The following is a 19,812-nucleotide window of genomic DNA, read 5'->3' as shown; positions in this document are numbered from 1 at the left end:
TATATATATATATATATATATATATATATATATATGTTTGTGTGTGTGCATTTATGCGCATTGTATAGAGCATGTTTAGGGACTTTGATTCGTTACAAGTGTGTACTTACACACGCACGAGTATTCATGTGTAATGTGTCTTACTTGTTAGCTTGCATTTGCAAATACACGTATATTTATCAAGGATGCATTTTATATATTGTTATTCAAACCTTTCGTCGTGGAATTGTTGTGAGGTGCGTGCGACTGCCATTGCTTTTTGGTTTGCCTTTTGCTGCATGCGCGTAGTCCCATCATCATAGCCATCATGAAAATTATTATCCTGCATCTGCGTGCAGCGGGGCCTAATAATGCTGGTGCTGATGCCAATGCTGTTGTGCAGGTGGGGAAGTTCATTCAAGTGAGGGCCTCGCGGCGTCTTGAGGTTGCTGATGGCAGTCCTTTTGTTTATTCCTTGGCGATTAAGGGGCCGGTGACGGTGGACGATGAGACAGCACGTGCGATGCTGTTGATGCTGACCAAGGTGAGAGCAAGTTGGGAACAAGGCCTGCAAGAAGGATAATGGATGCTTTGTAGCTCTTCTACAAGATTGTGCGAGACTATAAACTGAAGCTGCGAGAAGGGGCATGAGGAATGGAGTTGCGTGTGAGTTGTGTATGATGTTTTCAGAAGGAGACCGACTTTGAGGCGACTTGTAAAGGCCAAGATCTGCAACGTCTTTTCGGGCTTTCTCCAGTTGCTGTGGGGAACAACCAGCCCTTCTTTGATGTTACACTCACAGTGACGCGCCAGGTGCATGCAGGCCCTCATACACCTTAGATCAGTCCCCATGTGTTAAATAATATGCTGGTTTTGGTTTAGGCTTTGTCAGCTCAGCATACACCCTCACTTACGGGCAACGATGCCGTGTGTCTTAAGGGAGGCAAAAGCTGCTCTAAAACCGACGCACAACAGAAGAGGACCGAAAAATGACCTATGCGGCACAATAGCTAATGATTAATAGTGACTGAGAATGTCATGGGTCACGATATGTTTTATAGGCACTGCAGCTCTGCACCTCCTTGCCTTCTTTAGAAGCCCCTTTGGTCTTGCAAATGAACTACAACGCTTTTTTCGTTTCTCTTCTTGCTGAAGAAGAGCTGGACGAAAGAGAAGAAGACCTCCGTATAAGGATCCACTTCCCCACCTACAGGTAACAAACAACAACTGCCACCTGTAGGCACCCTTTAGGCACTGGTCCCTTTCCTGGCTGTCTCGTGTGGCAGGAAAAATTAATAACTTATAGAAACTGTCCTCACTGATCATTAATAAGTACTGGTCTTATGCGACTCTCTGTTGTTCACCTGAATTTGCACCTATGTCTGCACTGTTGAGGCACAGGTCCTGCTGTTCGTATTTATGCGCAAATGTGTGAAAGCATATATATGGATCCATTATTGAAGTTTAGAGAAGTTCTGGTTTATTTGAGCTTATGCGTGAAATTATTTTGTCAAACAGTTCTTGATTTACGTGATAAAGCGCAAGCGCTAAGTTTTCCGCAGAATGTTGCTTAGATACAGTTTGTTTCCTTGGGGCATATGACCAGAAGGCGAAGCAAATAAAAAGCATAGAAAACCATACATATATGCCTACACACAGAATATACGCATGCATTTTGTGCAGTTGCACATGCAGATGCGTATACCATGGTGCACTGATTTGATTTTCCTACAATTGTGTTCACGTGCGTAGATTTATGCTTAAGTGTTAGCATTTACAGGCATATCCACGTTTGCAGCGGGATAACGTTAATATAAGGCCTTTATGTCACATGTGCAGAGCTACATAAACACTTGTGACATGCCGATATAGACTTTTATAGTGCACAACGTGCATGTTATGCATACAGATACATACTTTTGATGTTTGGTATGCGCATACAACTCTCAGTGTATTCCTTCTCTGTCGCGTGTTGATCTCTTCCGTCTGGTGGTGCACCTGCGTTTCCAACGAAGTGTTTTTATGCTTTTGTGGTTCTACAGTCACCGGAAGAACATGTTTGAGTTGGTGACAGCGGAGGTGTTTATGCCATCTGAAGAAGCCAGAAGGAGCGTGTACCACATCATTTGTTTCTACAGGTTGCAGGGGAAGAAAGGGGTTGGTCTAACATCTTATGCACTTGCATACAGTTAAGATGATAGGAAAACATCAACTAAACACTACTCAATCACAATAATTAAAGCAAGAGTGACTCCAGTAGCAACAAAGAAGGCTTTCACAGTCTTGGCGGACACTTTAGTGGAGCATTCGTGGCCTGCTTGTCTGTGTACTTGTGTGTCGGTGAGCTGCTTTCCATTTGTTCGTGTGCTCGTTTTCTCATTTTGTTTGGTTATGCTGCTTTGTGATTGTAGTCTTTCGACCGCTGGGCTCGTGACCTTGAGACTGGCGACTACGCCTTCCTCAAGAACAAGTACGCGCGTTTGTGGGCTGAAACACCATGGATGGTTTTCTCCACGGTTGAAGGCACAGCAGCACAGCAAGAACCTGTCAATGCAGTCAGCTACGCACAGCAGCTGCTGGCAGAATATCAACATGAAAACGCAGCGCGACAACAACAGTAGCAGCAACAGCTGCAGCTGCACGAACCTGCTGTAAAAGTGGCTGCAGCGGGCTGCAGCTGGAAAACGATCAGCAACTGCAGCAGAAGCTGCGTCTGCAGCAGCAGTACCAACGCCCGGATCATGCGCCACAGCATTAGGTGCTGCTGCTGCACTTGATGTAGCACCTTTCATTGTCGTAGTATCAGGCTCTGCTACCTTTAAAACTGAAGAAGACTTCAGCACAGATTACGCACGGGTACTTTACAGTTCATGCAGTTGTGAGCAGCTCACGCTGTATCCGCAGGGGGCGGTGTATAGACAGACCCCCCGCAGTTGTTTACACTTCTTGAGCGAACATAAGAATGCATGCATCGATTTGTTTTGAATACATGCGTGCATCCATTTGCATGCATAAATGGCTTTCATCTGCAAAACGCGAAAGAGCCTCATTTTTTTGTGACTGTTCTGTTGTGGTACTGCGGATACGAAGCCTACTCAGTCACGTTGGCCCCTTCCCCAGATTGCAAGTAAAACGAAACAAGAACTGTTTGGGCAGAATAGATAGCTAGGAACGCGATAGAATGTAGACGACTACGAGCAAAAGTGATTACTAGCGCTGCACTAGGGCTTTTTGAAGACTCGAGGCCTTCTTCTCGCTTGTCGGGCGTCACCTATCCTGCCGTCTCATCATCAGGATTCTTCTTGTGCATCCCCTCTCTATCTCTCTTGTGTTGCCTATTACTTTTGTGACATTTCAGCGGGCCGGCCGTTGGTTCCCCGACGACAGTGGGTCAAAGGGCTCACAGCTGTTAATACAAACAAACCAAACACTACAATCTAACAGCATTTGTGCTGAAGAAAGCAAGGTAGTGCCACCACTCTTGTCTGCTTTCACGGCATTTTGGGATCTCTACTACCTCCTGACTATAGACAAAAATGCCCTAATCAGATGAAAGCGGCCGTTAAAGACGAGGCAACTGACAGCTGATTCACGAGAAAAACTCGAGGGCTGCGAAGGAAAATGCAAAGACGCCTTGGCCTGCGCTGCTCTCTCCCAACAGAAGCAGTTTCTTTTGCGTGAGCCTGTCTTCTGAGGACTCTTGTAGTTGGTTCTCGGTGTAATGCAAAACAGGGACTATATCAGCTAGTAATTTCCAACGTATCCTAGCATCTTATCGGGCCTGGCTTCTTCTGTGCTGACACCCCAAGTTCTACAACCCCAAATCATGAATCTGCATGTTGCTGCATGCAGCAGCAGAGAGCCCCAAACAAACAGGCTCCTCCTGCATGCACTAACTGCATGTACACCCCAGTATGCAACAACAGCAGATGGCCAAACCCGATCGTCCGTCGTGCGGTGTTGGTGTGTTGAATGCAAATCGGAGGCGAGGGAGGTAGTGCTGATTATCTTTCCCGTTCTAACACCTTCTTCCTTTTTTGTCCCCTTGCTTAGCACAAAAACACGACAACACAACCTGCATGCAGCAAAGCGGACGGAGGAGGGGAACGCAGCTGTGCAGGCCAACCGCGGCAGAGCACCAAACAAAGGGGTTGACGGGATTTTGTTTCTTGAGTGTCTATACATATATTACAGTATACCCATGCGTTGCATGCTTATAGAACAGGCTTAAGCAAATAGGAACGGGAGGAGGCAGCCGAGAGAGAGGCAAGAAGAAGCCATTCCCAGCGCATGCAAGCGCCTGAATGCCTTGTGGAGTTGGATGTAGTCTTCTCCTTCTACGGCCTGATGGCCTCCTGCTGCTGTTGCAGCTTCTGCCGTGGACAGGACCGCAGCACTAGACTCGTCAGGCTTCGCCCCCAACTGCTCAGCAAGTTCTTCCCTCTCACGCAGCAGAGACACCTGAAGTGCGTGCAAAAGCGCATAGTGAGGAGACAGCAGCAGCTTAAGTAATATGCAGCAACTGCAGCGGCTGCAGCAGGTAGAACAATGGGAGAAGGAGCAACAGTGCCACAACAGCAGCAAAACAGCAATAAAAGAAAAACAATAAAACAACAGCTACACTGAGACCACAAAAGGACTGGGAAAGTCAAAGGCAACTTGCACAGAATGAAGTCATAGGACCAATCAACACAAGCGTGACTTACTTGTTTCGGGAAGATAAAACAAGAGTTTGCAAGGTTAAATAGGACACTGGCGCATGCAACGGCTTGAAGACGTCTATGGTCGAGGGCCAACTCGCAGGTTGTGAAGAGAAGGAGGGAGGAAAAGACAGAAGAAAAACATGAAAATAAGGGCAAGTGCTCCGACTGAAACGCAACTGTTCGAACACCACACCACACCGTAAAGAGAAAGACAGATATATACACACGCACAAGCAGAAACTTGCACACGCATACACAGATATTATATAGATATTGTATATACAACAATGCGATTCGTAGGAAGATTGCCCCCAGGATGCAGTTTGCTTCCTACGAATCGCATTGTTATATATATACTACCTATGTATGTGTGTGTATGTTTGAGCTCGTGTGCGTGTGTGTGCGTGTGTGTCTGCCTGCTTGTCTGTGTGTCTCTCTATGCCTCTTTTTTTCCTCTCTCTCCGTGTGTGTATGTGTGCGTGTGTGTGTCTATGTAGCATCTACAGCGTAGAAGATCGGTAGGTGGAGGAAAGTGCTGAGCAATACTGACGGCGACGTACTCAGCTGCTTTCTGTTGAGGTGCTTCCGCAGGAGGGGAGAGCCGATGCAGAGAACCCAGACGCTTGAACCAAAGAGAGCCCCAAAGCTGCAGTTGAGAAGGGCACGCATGCCCATGACGAGCAGCGGGTGGTTATCTGACTGCTGGAGCAGCGACTGACAGCCAGATAGCGACGACGGCAAGCAAAGAAGCAGCGCGGCCACGCCGCTCCCCGCTGCAACCAAAGGCAACTTGCTCATGCAACACGACATTGTGCTACTTCTGAACGCTGCAAACACCAGATACTTAGTCGGAATATTCAAACGCTGCACCTCGTCTTCGCAGAGGGCTGCCCTTCTGATACAGCTGCTCTCTACGGGCGCAGCGAAGTGTAATAAAACTTTGAGACCCTCCCGGCCAAAGAACTCTCTAGAAGTTGTTGCTGGAGGTATTCAGACAGCTCACAGGCTTCAAGCGCTCCGCAGCCCCAGATTAGAAGAACTGCTGGAAGTTGGCGTCGTGCTTTGGCGACTAACCGAGAGCAGGTGGCAGCCAACGAAGGAGAATGGCAAAACAAACGAGCTGCCGACAACGATAATATCGAATTTCACAGCAAAACGAAGCACATTACATCCATACTTTTGCCCCATTCACAAGCACACACAGTTGCAGTGTCTGCTGAGCTAGGCTTCCCACAACAGACCGGGACTGGCGAGACAAGCTGCAGTATGGAGAAGTCCCTTTTCTAAACACGGCGCTATTAGTCGCTCAATTTCGCTTTTATAAATATTTTCAATGACAGAGTACCCGACGGACCTAATCAGTTTCCGAATTGACGGCCCTACAAGAGAGGCACACCCAATCAACCATCTTCTCCACCCCGCGGGGAACGCGCCGCCACGGAAAAGGGAGCCTCCCTTTGGAATGTAGATTTCTCCCAAAGTAATTTCCTCTCTGTATGCGATATCCTCGTCCAATTGACGCGCATAATGCAGACAACTACCCCGCCTTGCTTTCATCTAAGCCGTCGGCTGCATAATCCTTTCACCCCCGGCGACGACTTGTTGCAGCAGGCGGTGGTTCGCAACGATTTTCCCCTCGTTTCCTAAGACTCTTGAAATACGAACTCTTGCGAACACTTCTTCGCAAAGAGGAGGTGTGAACTCGCGTCCGGCTCGAACTGCGTTTGTAACGAGCACTAGTGGGCACATCATTCCTCATGTCTGATCTCCTTTTAGCTCTCCTCCTCCTCTTCTCTGTGGCCGACAAGGTTCTGGCTGCGTCTGCAAGGCCAGTTTCGGGCTCGCCTTCGTTTATATACTCAATTGGAGGGCGTCTAACAGCTTTGGGTGGAGCGTGCTGCCTTAAGACAGCACACGGCACACCGGCGGACTCCGGAAGGGGGCCCCTGCTTGCCCAACCATACCGTGATGCCCCTCGACCTGCTGCACAAGTGGGAGGCCGATCTGTCTCCTTCGTCTCCTGGGGGCTCTCGGCGCCACCCGGGGTCCTTTTCCAGGGGAGGGGACAGCTGCTGGGGCCCACATGTCTCCAAATGAGTGAGAAACGATACAAAGAGCAACTAATGGTGAGCCGCTTGTCTGTTTGGTATGTGTTGTGAGTTGATGTGCGCCAGTCGGCTTCCCATAGGCAGCATGGCTGGCTGCACTGTAAAATGGCGGGAGTGTGCATCCACCTTAAGGCGGCCTTCCAAAAGCGCTGCGGTGAATGTGCAGGGGAAAAAGTTCACAAGTGTGGGCCGCTCCTCCATAGCGAGACACTACAGAATTCAAGGAAGAGGTGGCGGCAAGCCCCGCGTGAGGAAGGCCACAGGTCTCCCTACAAACCCAATCATTTTGCCCACCAGGAGGTGAGGCGGTCGCACCCGTTGGCCCTTGCATTGCTTCTGCTGTTGTTGTTGCTGCTGATTTTGCCGGCGTTGCTTTTTTTGAGGGTGTCTCCTCTGTGGATGTCTGTCCTGTAGCTGCTGTTATTTGGGGGGGTGCTGCTGAGTTAGTCTGCTGTTGTGCATATGCTGAATCTGTCTCAGTGTATGTTCTCATAATGCAGGTGTATGCTGCTAGGGAAAATGGACAACCGGAAGGCACGCAGTATTAGCCACTCGGGTGTACGTACACATCGTGTGCAGCGGGTGAATTTGGCCTGGAAGCGTCTGTGGTGGCCTGAAGGTGGCCACTATGTGTGGCTTCGCTTGTCAATGAAGGGCCTAAAGACCATCAAGAAGTACGGACTGCAGCGTGCAGCAGACAAGTTTAAACTGAATCTCAAAGACAAACGCCTCTACGGTGGAGTGTCGCACAGGTAAGCAGACAAGTGCCGGGTATACCTGCTGCCCGATTGATGACTGTCTCATTCTTTGCGCAGTGCAGTGTATATTTGTGTTTCTTTCTTCGTTGATTTGTGGTCGTGCGTTAATGCAAGGCTTTTGTTTCCTTGTGTGGACGCCTACAAAGGGATAAGCTTTAATAGTTGTTTTGTAAGCAGCGCTTGCGTACGCGTGCACCGATGCTCTCTCGGTGGTCCAACCTAGCGCCCTTTTGGTGGTTTGGTGTATTGGGTGCATGCGTGATATTGCGGGTTAGCTTAATGCCAAGTAGAAAGAGGCATGGTGGACTGAGCCGGCAGGGTCGTTGATTTTTGGTTCTGCTTTTTGTGCCAGAGGCAAATACCGTCAGTCTGGCCTACAGGAGGCCGCCCTTCGCGCTGCTGGAGCACTGCAAGCAGGAGGCCCTTCTCTTGGGAGTGCTGCAGCAGGAGGCCTTCCTGATGTAGAACCACCTCTTGCAGCAGGGCCTGCCGGTGCAGCCGTCCATACCGCAGCGTCCTCTGCTGCCCAGGCATCTGCTGCTTTAGCGTCTACTAGTGCAGCAGCTCCTGTGGAATCAGTTGTTAGTGGAATATCGTTTCCTACATGATGGGAGGCTGGAGCAGGTTGAATCTGTCTCGACCGAATGACGCAGTAAACCGTAGGCAAGCGAGATAGGGGATAAGAAGGACCGCTGTTATTAGAAGTGGATTCCTGATCTGCTCCTTCACGCCCCTTTAGGGTTTTAGAATTTTAGGTTGGGGGTTTTAGCTTGTTAGAGGTAATGAGTCTTCGAGCGGCATGGGGAGCGTCTTTGCGGTTGCTTCCCCGTAGTCGAGCTGAGGCCAAAAAACAGGCATTCATTTTATGAGAACAATTTTAGCTCATTTGAATAGACGAAGAGGTACAAAGATTGCATGCAAAGACAGCGGAGACGCACAATTATCACTTTCCTTCCAGGGCGGGAAGGAGCGAGATAAATCGGAATTGGCACCGACGGGTCAGCTGCTTCATTTGCTGCTGCAGTTGTGTGGAGTTCAGATTTCTGTGCTGCTCACGTGGCGTTTTTCTCGCCTTCTCCTACCTCTAGCTTCGTTTACGATGATACAAAGTTGGGCTGTACAAACAATCGGAGGGTGCTTCTGTGAGCTGACAGCAGACTGTTGTTTTTGTTTGGCCTACGGTTTGTGCAGGCGTTGTAGATGCCCTCGTTGAGGTTTTCTTTTGCTGTCGACTGAGAAGGCGCAGCGTGCAGAAATATGACTTGACCTCCTGTCGCCTTGCTGAACTCAGCAAATTATACAACCGCTCGTTACTGGGAGAAGAGTAGCTTGCATGTATCTGTACACGTGCTGGTTTCGGCTTTATACTTGCCTCCTTCCAATAGCTGCAAGGAGGCGGCCCAGGCGTATATGGAGACACATTTGAATCAAGGAGGGAAGACGATATTATGCAAAGAATAGACGGACTCTCGTGGCCTCGCTCCTTCTCCTGGTGGTGCACATCGGCTCCAGTTTCAACCAGCGTTCTGTTGTGGATGTTATTTATCTTTGCCACCTCTCTGGCTCATAGTCGAATACCCACTGTATTACAAACCCCGCCTCTTCTTCCAGCCTGAACTGCGTTGTGAAGCGTATGTACAGTAGAAAGAAGGTCGAAGTTCACGTACGCCTTCGCTAGGGTCCTCGTCATAACAGTCTGCGATGACCGGTTGCCCTGCATGCCCAAAGGGCACTCCTCACCTGTGCACACAGAGACGGGCTACTATGTCCGAACTGTTAAAGTACCGTTAAATTACCTTGCAGGCGTTCTGGGGTTGGGGAGGTGAGGAACTCATTTAGCATCACCCACTCCCTCGGCTGACTGCGGGGAGCCAGTTGGTTTTTAGCACAGATGGCTATTCGCTTTTTGGGAGGAATATGGAAGTAGACGGAATCTGAACCACGAAAGCAATTATTTCATTATTTCCCCTCGCTTGTCGCTGATGAACGGCTTTACTGCATTTCGCAGTAGGAAGGACCTGCTGCGTGGTAGTTGGTAATGACTTGGGTCGTCTGGGGCCGTTTATTTCAATGACGTTGTCCTTGAACGGCCCTTTGACGAATATGCGGCCAGCGTCTGGGGTGTAAGCACGTTCAAAACACATCTGCGGACATGACAGTTTCAGGCACTGCGCCTTGATACACATGTTACAGGCCGGTCTTACGGGCGCAAAAGCCCACAGCTGTGCCTTCGCGCTCGCCCCCACATTCTGCACCGTTATGCCGCTAGCCTGTGGAGGGAAGAAGCAGTAAGGGCGGCCCCTTGAAGCCTATGAAAACGCCTTAGTTTCACCAGAACGACCACGACGATCCCCTTCTGATAGAAACAATTGAACGGAATAAAAGAATAGAGCAGATTTACGCACTACATTCATTGTACCGGGTTTCTTGTCGCAGGGACAGTCAGGCGGCCGCCAGGCTGTACAGAATCGAAGAGGAAAATCCTAAAAAATATTACACCCTAGAGGTTCCCGCCTGGATTGTTTGCACTCGCCTTGGTTCCCACAAGAACGTCGGCTGGGCCATCGAAGATTTTGTCCAACACGTCATCAAAATCCGCATGCATGTGCATCATCGAATCGATCACAGCAGGTTTTGTGTTTCGGCTGTATAAAACAGCGCGTGCTTGGAGGAGCTTTTGCAGCAGAAGCAGGAAAGTGAATAAATTAGACATTTCTTGCCGTACTATTACTTGTCAACGAACGGTATCTCCGTGCAGAGGTGTTTCGCGTGATTTCCACAGGATGTCCTAATACGCCACAGCCTGACTGAGCTCCCTATACACCTGGAACAGCCTGAACTGCAAACCATTTATCAGATCGTTCGCTCTAAGTGGAAACTGAGCACCTTCGGAAGTACCTTTCTTTAAAAGCCACAAAGCCCCCAAAACTTTCAATTTGTGTCAGTATGTCTTTAATTTTTGCGGGGTCGGCAGGCTGATGTACTCCCCAGCAGAGGGGGAAATTGCTTGCAAATCGCGTTGCAAGCTGCCTATTCAGCCACAAGAGGTGCGTGAGACAACTAAATAGGTGGAATTAATTACTATTTCTGTTATTTTGTGTTAACTTTAGAAGGCTGGTCGCCTGCCTATTGTAGCGGCTACAGATCGGGAGAGGAAGCGGAGCGGAAGGTGTCGCAAGCCAGACCCAAGGCCTTAACTTTACCGATTAAAGCCTGCAAATCGTTCGTGTGCATTTCCCTCGCCAAGTGCGTCAAGACAGCGTGCGTTACTTCCATGACTCTGTGTGCACATTACACACACGCGTTTCATGATAATGACTAATACTACTACTTATATTACTACTATATTTGCTGTGATTACTGGCATATTTGTGATTCCATTAAAAGTACTTGCAGCTGTGCACAGTAACCTCCTTGTTATCTCGGAGGCAACAGGTATGAGTCGCAACTATGCACACGTGGAAGACGTTTAGGCGTCACGAAAGGCATTCATCCATGTGTAGTAGGTTGTGTGCATGGATCTGATCCCAGCAGCAGCAACACCTGGTAGTTAGCTGCAGCTGCAGCTGCAGCAAATTAAACTCACTTCCGCTTTCCTTCAGGAGATTCTAAGACGTGTGGTGCGGAGACCATCACTGAGCTGCCGGCTGTCCTCGCCCTCGCGCAGTCAGCTCTGCCGATGCAAACGACGAACTCTTGCTCATCTTTCCGCTCTTTCTCAAAGCACGCAGAATGAATGATCCCTTCCCGATTCATCAATTCCTATTACATCAGCAGCACCAGCAGCAGGTCTAGGTGTACGTGTATACACTCGAGACCGAAGCACACACACGCGCATGCATCAACCACAAACACCAGTATACAGCGGCACCCATACACGCCAAACGCAAATACACAATGATGGTGTAGCATTTGTTGTTGCAGAAGCAACAACACGCTGCATGCGTGATCTGGCAGGGGTGTATAGGTTGACGAGAGCAAGAGGCTTTTAAGGATCACCTTTATTGCAGGACTGAGGGAGTAAACCCTGCCACTTTCGGCACCCGGCGGCGAAGATGGCAGCGCAGGCCCGGGATTTGTTCCAGAAAAGAGCAGAGGCCAGCCAGACAGCCAGCAGATAGTCTGTGCAATTACAAGAAAAAAAATAGCAGTTTGAACCGCCAGTCTCACGTAGTCCTTCAAACGCGCCAAGAGACGAGGAGGAGGCCGTTGCCCTTCCATCTTCTCCCCACCTCCAAACAGACAGATGCGAGCATCGGGTCGCAACAAAATCAGCAGCTGATTGCTGCTGTGACGTCACAAGTCAACGATGGCGCGCGCGGATGCTTGTCCTTCTGCTGCACAAACTATGGGCAAGAACTGGGTAAGCTGATGATGATGTATCCGTTGTTATCGGTGCTCCTGTTGCTGTTGTTGTTGCTGTTGTTGCTACAACAACACCCAGCCACCGGGGATACCTCGGCGCAGCGTCGGCAGCGGTCTATGCAAGTCTCCGTGCTTGACCCAAAGATATGCTGAGCGAATAAAACAAATAATATAATGAAATGAATATAAGATAAAGTTATATTCGTTTGAGCTAAAAAGCAGGAAAAACGAGCAGCCTATGCTCGCAACCCTTACACATGCACGGATGGCTGAGGGGCCCATTCTTCCTGGGTTGCGGGGGCCCAATCAACGCTTAGAGTGCCCCTCTCCCTTCCACACAAGGTATCTGGTTCTCGCAGTTAATTATAATGCCCACTAAAATTGTTCTGTGTTTCTACTTGCTTCGGGCGTCCCATGAGCCATACTCCAGCGTGGCGGGAGCGCCTTTGATAGTACCCGCATGCGTGTTCAATTGTGCTGCAGTACGTGTTTAAGAAACCCTTTATTCATGCAGAAAATGACGCAATCGCTAGAGGCACTTTTTTCGAGGAAATAATTGAAGTTGAGGTGTACGCACGCCCCAGTTGGTAGTAAGCCCCTGACCTGTAAAGATACCTTAGAACACGATTATTTGGACAAACTCAAGCGGGCGTTTGCTTATTTTGTTTGCTAGTCTCCGTCACCGGATTCCTTCGTGTCTCTCATTTAAGAGAGCGGCAGCTCACCAGCTGGTTTGTTCCACCTGTAGTGCATCGTTACTACATGCAAGTTGCAGGTAACTGTAGCTAGTACATCGCAAGCATATAATATGGAGGAGTGCAGCGGAAATCTTTCCCCCTTCCATGCTGAATAATAAGAAAAGGCTGACAGTTGTAATACAAGAGACTTCTTGACGGCCCCAGCGTCGTGTGAAAACCACATTATCAACGAGACCTTGCACTACATGCAAACAACCACAACAAATGCAGGAAGCAAAGGCGAACGAATCGCCTCTCTCAGCAACCCCCCCAATATTCTTCGCCAGCTGTTGTCACCAACAAAAGCCAAATAAACCTATGGCTCCGCTGGCAATGGGGTGTATAGACGCCCCAGCGCACGCAATGGCAAACGCCCCAAGAGGGCCCAGGAGGAGCCCCCAGAAACAGGAAGCCTTGGCTGCGCGCTCCGTTGCAAGCGTCAAATGTCTTCCCTCCCGCCTTCCTACACTGCAGCAGTAGCAGCAGCCGCTGCTTCTGCTGTGAGAACAGGCGCAGATACACGGGGGCAACTGAGAGCCTTTAAAACTGCTCCCGGGGGAGCGCTCAGGCGTACTCTGTGTGTTGGAGTTTAACTTCAACAGGAGCCCACAAGCACCTGAAGCAGCCAAAGGGCCCCCGACGTACCTCTGCTGCCCCTTTGCTGCCTTTTCCCCTTAAAAGGGCCCTCGGGACCTCCAAAAAGCAGGCACGGCGGGTCAAGTGCCTGGAGGGGCCCTTAGGGCCCCTAGGCTGCGTGTACAGCTAAAGTAAAGGTGTGTATATATAACTGCTACGCACTACAGATGCATGTATTTACATATGCACATATGTGACTGGATGTATTATGTACTTTATATAGACTTGTATATATCTTCAGTTGTTCCATCTTTAGGAGGGGTCCGGGTCCGATTGCCATACCTGCTGCGTTTTTCAGCCCTTGAATTACCTGTCAGCAGCGAGTTGTAGGGCAGACGCAGCAACAGTTACTACTGCTGCTGATCACGAGCTTAGCCCCAGCAGTGAGTTGAGGTCCACCTCCACGTCCAGCAGATTTGCAGTGTACAGCTGCTGCAGCAGCTGCGCACATGCAGCGAAAGTGGGGCGCCGCGATGGTTCCTGCTGAAGACAGCTTCGCAGAAAGCCGCGCAGAGGCCGCGGGATCTTCTCAAGGGGGGGCGTTACTCCTCCGTACCCCACAACTGTTATCAGATGAGCTGGAGAGGCAATTCCTGCAGCAGCAGTAGTAGTAATAGCAGGGACAGCAGTGTATGCACAGCAATGCGATCGTTCGGCTAACTGCCAGTGTAAGTGCATGCAAGCACAGAAAAATAAAATAGGAGCACACGGCAGAGAAAAGAGACTGAAAAAAAAGACACATGCCATGTCTCGGTCTTAGGTGGAAAGGAGGATAGGCATGCAACATCTCTGTTGCTGCTGCTACAGAACCATCAACAGCAAAAGATTAACGGCAGAAAGAAACGCCACCAGAAAGAAGATATCCGCAGGGCCACAGAGGAGCCCGAGGTGTTCAAAGGAAATAAACACAAAAAGAGAGTGCTACAGATTAAAGAAAAAAGTACCAATTGCAGATTAACGTAAAACAGCGAATGCCGCCCTCGATCCCCTTCTAACAATATTAAGACACAGAGTACTCTATAGGAATACGCTTCTCTACTTTCATTAGCACTCCACTGTACATTCCTACGCAACAATTTAGTATGAAAACACACTATAAAATGCTAAAACCCAAAGGTACCTGAGAAGGGCAATCCGCCCACAAGCATTTCCCACATGACAATGCCGAAGGAATAAACGTCAGCTGCAAATGTGAACGGCTCCCCACGAAGAACTGCAAACAGCAGAATTAGCAGCGGCAGCAGCAGCAGCAATTGCAGCAGTACCAGCAGCCTGCATGTAGGCAATAGCACCAATGACACCGGCAGCAGCCACAGCAGCAGCAAGAACAGCTGTAGCAACCGGAAAGCAAAGACACTTGCAGCAGCAGCATCAACAACACCGAAAGACCTCGGTTAAGATACAATCCGCAACCGATGCAGAGACAAACACAAACCAGAAGAACGCGAAGAACACGACAGACATGCACAAACAAAATGTGACGCACAGACAAACTCCAACCACCTTCCCCCTTCATATTCCCTCAAGGAGGCGTACGTGTATTACATCAATGGAGAGCCGCAGCAACAAAACTTCTTCACCGTTCTCACCATGGCACTATGCATGCTAAGCTTGTTGGAGTAAATTTGTCCACATGCTACCATACAACAAATTATAGACTGATAATACAGGTGCTGTTCTAAAGGTAAATAGGTTTTGATGTGTATGCCTTCCAAAGTTTATTCTTATTCCGTTTGCAATTCCTCTCCTTACTTTCTGGGGCCATCCAATGATGGGTTCCTACGCAGCCGAGATGAGCTGCCTGAGGGTCATTTTGTTGCTGCTGTTGCTGTTGCTGTTGCTGTTGCTGTTGCTGCTGCTGTTCCTGCGCAGCCGTCCACCAGTCTGGGCCTCCTGTTGCTTCGACGATGGTTGCCAGCCCGAAGTCGCAAAGGCGGACTTCTCCATTGCTAGTTAACAGGATATTCGGGCTTTTCAAGTCGCAGTGCATGACCCCTTTGTTGTGCAAGTAGCTCATGCCGAGGGCGACCTCCCTGGCTAGCTTCACGACTTTCATTAGCGGAAGAGACACACGTTGCTTGTGCAGCAAATCAAACAAAGAACCCCCAGAAACATATTCGGTCACCAGCCCGTACACTGGGGGCCCCACAACCCCCAGGAGCAGCAACACATTCGGGTGCCGCAGCAACGACAGCACAGACAGCTCTGCATACAAGCTACGCTGTGCCCCTTGGCTGTCCCGCTGTCTGAATGCCTTCACGGCTACCCGCATCTCCCCACAGGACTCTTGTTGCTTCTTCTGCTCTAAATCTGTTCTTTCTTTGGCCTCTGCGGGGCCCCAGATGCCCCACGGCGGCTGCGGAAGGTTTTGGGCGTCACCCCGGTCGAGGTCTTCGAAACCCTCAACACCGTGCAGAGAAGACATCCAGAGCTGCTGCTGCTGCTGTTGCATTTGTTGCTGCTGCTGCCGCTGCTGCAGCAGCAACTGTTGCTCTGCGTGCATCTGGCTGCTGTTCGCCGCCTGGCCCAGTCGGTGTTGTGCGTCTAGGCTTCGCGTGTATCTCCAGGTGGCTTTGAACACTCGGCTGTATCCGCCCTCCCCGATAGGCCCCTCAATGTCGATTTCCGCTGCAGGGATAAGAATACGCTGCAGCAAGTAGTCCCTCGTCATCCAGCCTGCTTTGTAGAGGCCCCGCAAGCGGTTGCGGTGCCTCAGCTTCAGCAGCAGGTCGACCAGCAGCAGCAGCAGCCGCCGCTCCTCCCACGTCTTCACTCCCATCTCCCTCAAATCCCTGTCTGTCAGAGCCAGCAGAGCGGGGCCGTCAACTTGCTGCTCCTTCATCAACTGCAACAAGCTGTCTGTAGACCCCACGCTCCGCAGCAGACACTGCACGTGCTCCTCCCCCCAGTGCCGCACTGCAGCAGCTGCGGAGAACTGCCGCAGCTCTTCCATGTGTTCGGTCAGCCGCTGTTCCATGCCGATGTCTTTCTCCTCCGTTGTGTCATCGCTGCTGCTGCTGCTGCTGCTGCTGCTGGTAATTCCCACTGCAGCAGCTGCCCGTCGTACAGAAGCAGGTCTGCGACGCATCGTCGCGATGCGCTGTCGTTGCAGCAGCTCCTGCTGATGCTGCTGCTGCTGCTGCAGTTGTTGTTGCAGCTGTTCCCAGGTTTGTTGCTGGGTACCTCTCCCTTCTCCTCTGACTTTTCTTTCGTTCTCCTGTTGGCATTCTTCTGAATGCAGCCCTCTCGTTGCGTGTGTTTCTGTTTGTTTTGGGGTTGGCGTTTCGTTCGGGTCTCTTTTGCGGCTTTTCCTCTTGCTCTTCCTGCTGCTGGGCAGCAGCTGTCTGTTAGAGATAAGGAGTTCCTGTTTAAGCACGCGCCCATCCTCCCATTCGCCGCCGTATATCATCCCTCCTGGGTACACCATGATGCCTCTTCCGTGCTTGAGGCCCCGCCGAAACTGCCCCACATAGCGGCAGCCTTGGCATAAACTTTGCACGCCCCAGCCGTGCCGCAGACCACCCACCCACTGGCCCTCGTACTTAGAAGGCGTGGGGCCCCGCAGCAACACCCCCCAACCCTCCCGCCGGTCGAGGCGCCAAAATCCACAGTACCCGCTCACAGGACGGGGGCCTCCACTCAGCCCCAGCCCAGGCTGCAGCAGGGCCTCGCCGCTCCCTTTCCCGCCCAAACCCAGCGGGGGCCCCCAACCAGGGGGCCCCCACGGGCACCCTCCCCGAAGCGAACCCCCCCACGGGCCCCCCGCCTGCGTCAAAGGGTCCCCCGAGGGACCCGGCAAAACCACGCAGGGCCCCTTCAGCGGCCCACAACCCAGACGCCGGAGGGCCCCCTCCCCCCAGAGCCCCCGGGCGCCCCCACTGACGCCACCTCCATAGAGAGCGAAGCCAGAGCCGTGAGCCACACAAGAAGCAAAAGTCTCTCCATAGTAGAGGCGATCATCTTGTGATAACAGCAAAGACACCTGGAGACACAAACGCGAAGGCAAGGCAGCAGGCACAGAATTGCTGCCCGCACCAGGTGTGCCTTCTTCAGAAGAACTGTCATCCACAAACGACGCAGACACTGAAAAGCCGCCGACGCCGCCGCAACCAACCCTGCTGCTGGCGGTGTTGTTGTTTGTATTGCTGCTGTTGCTGCGGTTGTTGTTGTTGGCGTTGCTTCTGCTGCTGCTCCGGTCTGATGAACGCTCGTTGGTGCTGTTGGGTGACGCCGCAGGCTGTTCACGCTCCTGTGCTGCACTTCTTCGGGTCCTGCCTCTGCGACTGCTGGATCCCGTGTCCAGTTGTAGGAGGCGACGTACCCAACCGAAAAACCCCTTCGATTTGGTGTCTTCGCCAGTGTTACTGTTGCCACCTGTTGCAGCACTGGCCTGTTGTGTCTCTTGGTTGGCGCGTGCTGCTTCTGCTGCTGCAGCTGCAGCAGCAGCGTTAAGGTAAGGGAAAGGGAAGCGGCTGCTGGCAGTAACGGGGGGGATGCGGCCATGCCGCTCCAGCTGCTGCAGCGCCTGCTGCCGCAGAAGATGGGGATCTGCAGCAGCTAATAGGCCCTTCTGCTTCAGCCCCGATGCCCCCGGAGCATGGGAACGAGACAAGTGAGCTGCTGAGCTGTTCCATCCACTAGCAGAAGAAGAAGCAGCTGCCGCTGTTGCTGAAGCAGCAGCAGATGCTGCTCCTGCTGCTCGGGCGCGGCCTCCACGACCTCTAGACGCGCTGCTTCGAGTCCCCACAGCTGACTGAATTGACTCAAAAGAGGAAACCTGATGCACTGCACTCGGAAGATCTTGCTGCTGCTGTTGTTGCTGCTGCACCTGCTGCTGCTGCGGCGGGTGGAAAAGCTGCTGCTGCTGCAGTGGAGGACGCGGAAGATAGGAGTCCGCGTTGGCCCCAGGAATGCCTTGCTGGTAACGGACTGCGCTTAGGCTGGGGTTGCTGCTGTTGCTGCTGTCATGCATGCAGCTACTACTACTACTGCTGCTGCTGCTACTGGTGCTGCTGCTGCTGCTGCTGTCGCCGGTTGTGTGTGCTGCAGCAGCTGTTAAGCTGGTAAATAAGAAGGGCTCCGCCTCGCCTGCTGTTGCTGCAGGGGTTACTGCTTCAGATGCCTGCTCAGCAACTGCTCCTAACTCCTGGGAGTCATCTTCCTCAGAAGCAGCGGTAGCAGCAGCTGCTGCTGCAGCAGGGGAAATAGCTACAGCACCATCGGCAGCTGGTACTTCCGAGCAACTGTTCTCCCCCGCTGTCGGTTGCGAATCTGGGGTATTTGCAGGTTCCTGCTGTTCCTGTCCTTCATGCTGCTGCTTCTCATCGTGCTGCTGCTGTTGCCACACGTTCCTGGAGGAACGCTGGGGCTGTAGCTGCGTCTGCTGCGCATCAATATCACTGTGTTGTTGTCGGTGCTGTGGCTGGTGCTGTTCCTGTTGCTGCTGACGCTTCGGAACATCTAGACGTTCGGTCGAGTCTACGGTTGCTGGCCTCCCAGATCTACTGTCTACCTGCCGCTGCTGCTGCTGCTGCTGTCGCTGCTGAAGCAGCTGCTGCTGTTTGCTGCGCTTCCCGCCTCGTCGGCGATGCTGTCTATTTTGCTTGGTGTCTGCCGTTTGTTTTGGGCTTATCTGCTCCTCTAGATGCTCTTGCTGCTTGTGTTGTTGCTCCTGCTGGGGGCTTTGGAACAATTTTCCGTTTGCGGGGGGGTTGTCTTGACTATGAATTCGGCTCTGACCTCCCTTTGGTCCACCAAAAGATTCCGTGCTGTCTGTTGCTGCAACATCAGCAGCAGCTGCGGCTGTTCTCGCGGTTGTGTTGTCGCTGCATTGCGTAGTTTCTGGATGTTCGGTGGGGGGTCGAGGAGGAGGAGAATCGGGGCCACTGTGGGGGTCCTGTACAGCCCATGTTGGCTGTTCTTCTGAGTCTGACGGCGCTGCTGCCACCGCAGGTGACTCCCCCATGTTAAGAGGGCGCCTGGAATGTATGTAAACAAGTCGAGCTCAGCAGCAAGAGGCGCTGCGCCCCCGGCTCTAGCATTGCCTGCGTGGTGCCTAAGAAAAGGAGAGATGACAACGAGAAAACAATGACTGAACGGAACACGAGAAGAGAACAAACACTAGAAATACCTGAAGAGGAGAGGCGAACGGGAGAGAAACAGGGGTTCCCATTAACGCCTGAGTCCGGCGGTTGGGGAGGAGAAAGAGGCGGAGCGCCCTTGCAACGAATTATATCTCTTTTCCAAGAAAGCCGTTTAAAGAGCAATGAAGGAGCAGCTCCGGTGTCTAGACAGCTCCAATGAACGGCGGCGAACTGCACAGGGAGTCAAAGCGCAGCTGGACTAAGGACGCAACAAAGCGGCCAGTTAGCGCTTCTACTCTCAAAATACCCTTCTCTGTATTGCTAAAATACCATAAGGCTCCAACAGAAGAATAAAATACACCTCTAGTTGCATCCAACACCATGGAGGGGCCCCACGGCCGAAGGCTGCACGCAGCGAAGGCAGAGGAGGCCCCCTCGCTCTC

The 19,812-nt window shown here is 51.5% G+C and overlaps 4 protein-coding genes across 4 annotated transcripts; 2 read left to right on the top strand and 2 right to left on the bottom strand.

Annotated features, from left to right (window-relative positions):
* Window positions 1-307: 307 nt before the first annotated feature.
* On the top strand, window positions 308-2,600 carry EMWEY_00010870 (hypothetical protein; the record flags this gene model as incomplete). The annotated part of the gene is made up of 5 exons (XM_013478877.1): window positions 308-523; window positions 670-792; window positions 1,041-1,192; window positions 2,022-2,136; window positions 2,391-2,600. The coding sequence occupies 5 exons, from the start codon at window positions 308-310 to the stop codon at window positions 2,598-2,600; spliced, it is 816 nt and encodes a 271-aa protein (XP_013334331.1).
* Window positions 2,601-4,206: 1,606 nt separating this feature from the next.
* Window positions 4,207-5,492, bottom strand: EMWEY_00010860 (hypothetical protein, conserved; the record flags this gene model as incomplete). The annotated part of the gene is made up of 3 exons (XM_013478876.1): window positions 4,207-4,440; window positions 4,686-4,858; window positions 5,243-5,492. 3 exons carry the CDS (start codon window positions 5,490-5,492, stop codon window positions 4,207-4,209), a joined length of 657 nt encoding a protein of 218 aa, XP_013334330.1.
* Window positions 5,493-7,438: 1,946 nt separating this feature from the next.
* EMWEY_00010850 (50S ribosomal protein L28, putative) lies at window positions 7,439-8,380 on the top strand (the record flags this gene model as incomplete). Its single annotated transcript, XM_013478875.1, has 3 exons — window positions 7,439-7,542; window positions 7,901-8,129; window positions 8,318-8,380. 3 exons carry the CDS (start codon window positions 7,439-7,441, stop codon window positions 8,378-8,380), a joined length of 396 nt encoding a protein of 131 aa, XP_013334329.1.
* A 6,584-nt stretch (window positions 8,381-14,964) lies between these two features.
* EMWEY_00010840 (Tyrosine kinase-like (TKL) protein, putative) lies at window positions 14,965-19,251 on the bottom strand (the record flags this gene model as incomplete). Its single annotated transcript, XM_013478874.1, has 1 exon — window positions 14,965-19,251. One exon carries the CDS (start codon window positions 19,249-19,251, stop codon window positions 14,965-14,967), a length of 4,287 nt encoding a protein of 1,428 aa, XP_013334328.1.
* Between the last annotated feature and the right edge of the window lie 561 nt (window positions 19,252-19,812).

This window comes from Eimeria maxima, genomic scaffold, assembly GCF_000499605.1.
Source record: "Eimeria maxima Weybridge genomic scaffold, Emw_scaff74, whole genome shotgun sequence".
In the NCBI taxonomy this organism is placed as follows: domain Eukaryota; phylum Apicomplexa; class Conoidasida; order Eucoccidiorida; family Eimeriidae; genus Eimeria; species Eimeria maxima.
Note: the sequence above shows the minus strand (reverse complement) of the source record. Positions and strands in the feature narration are given on the sequence as shown.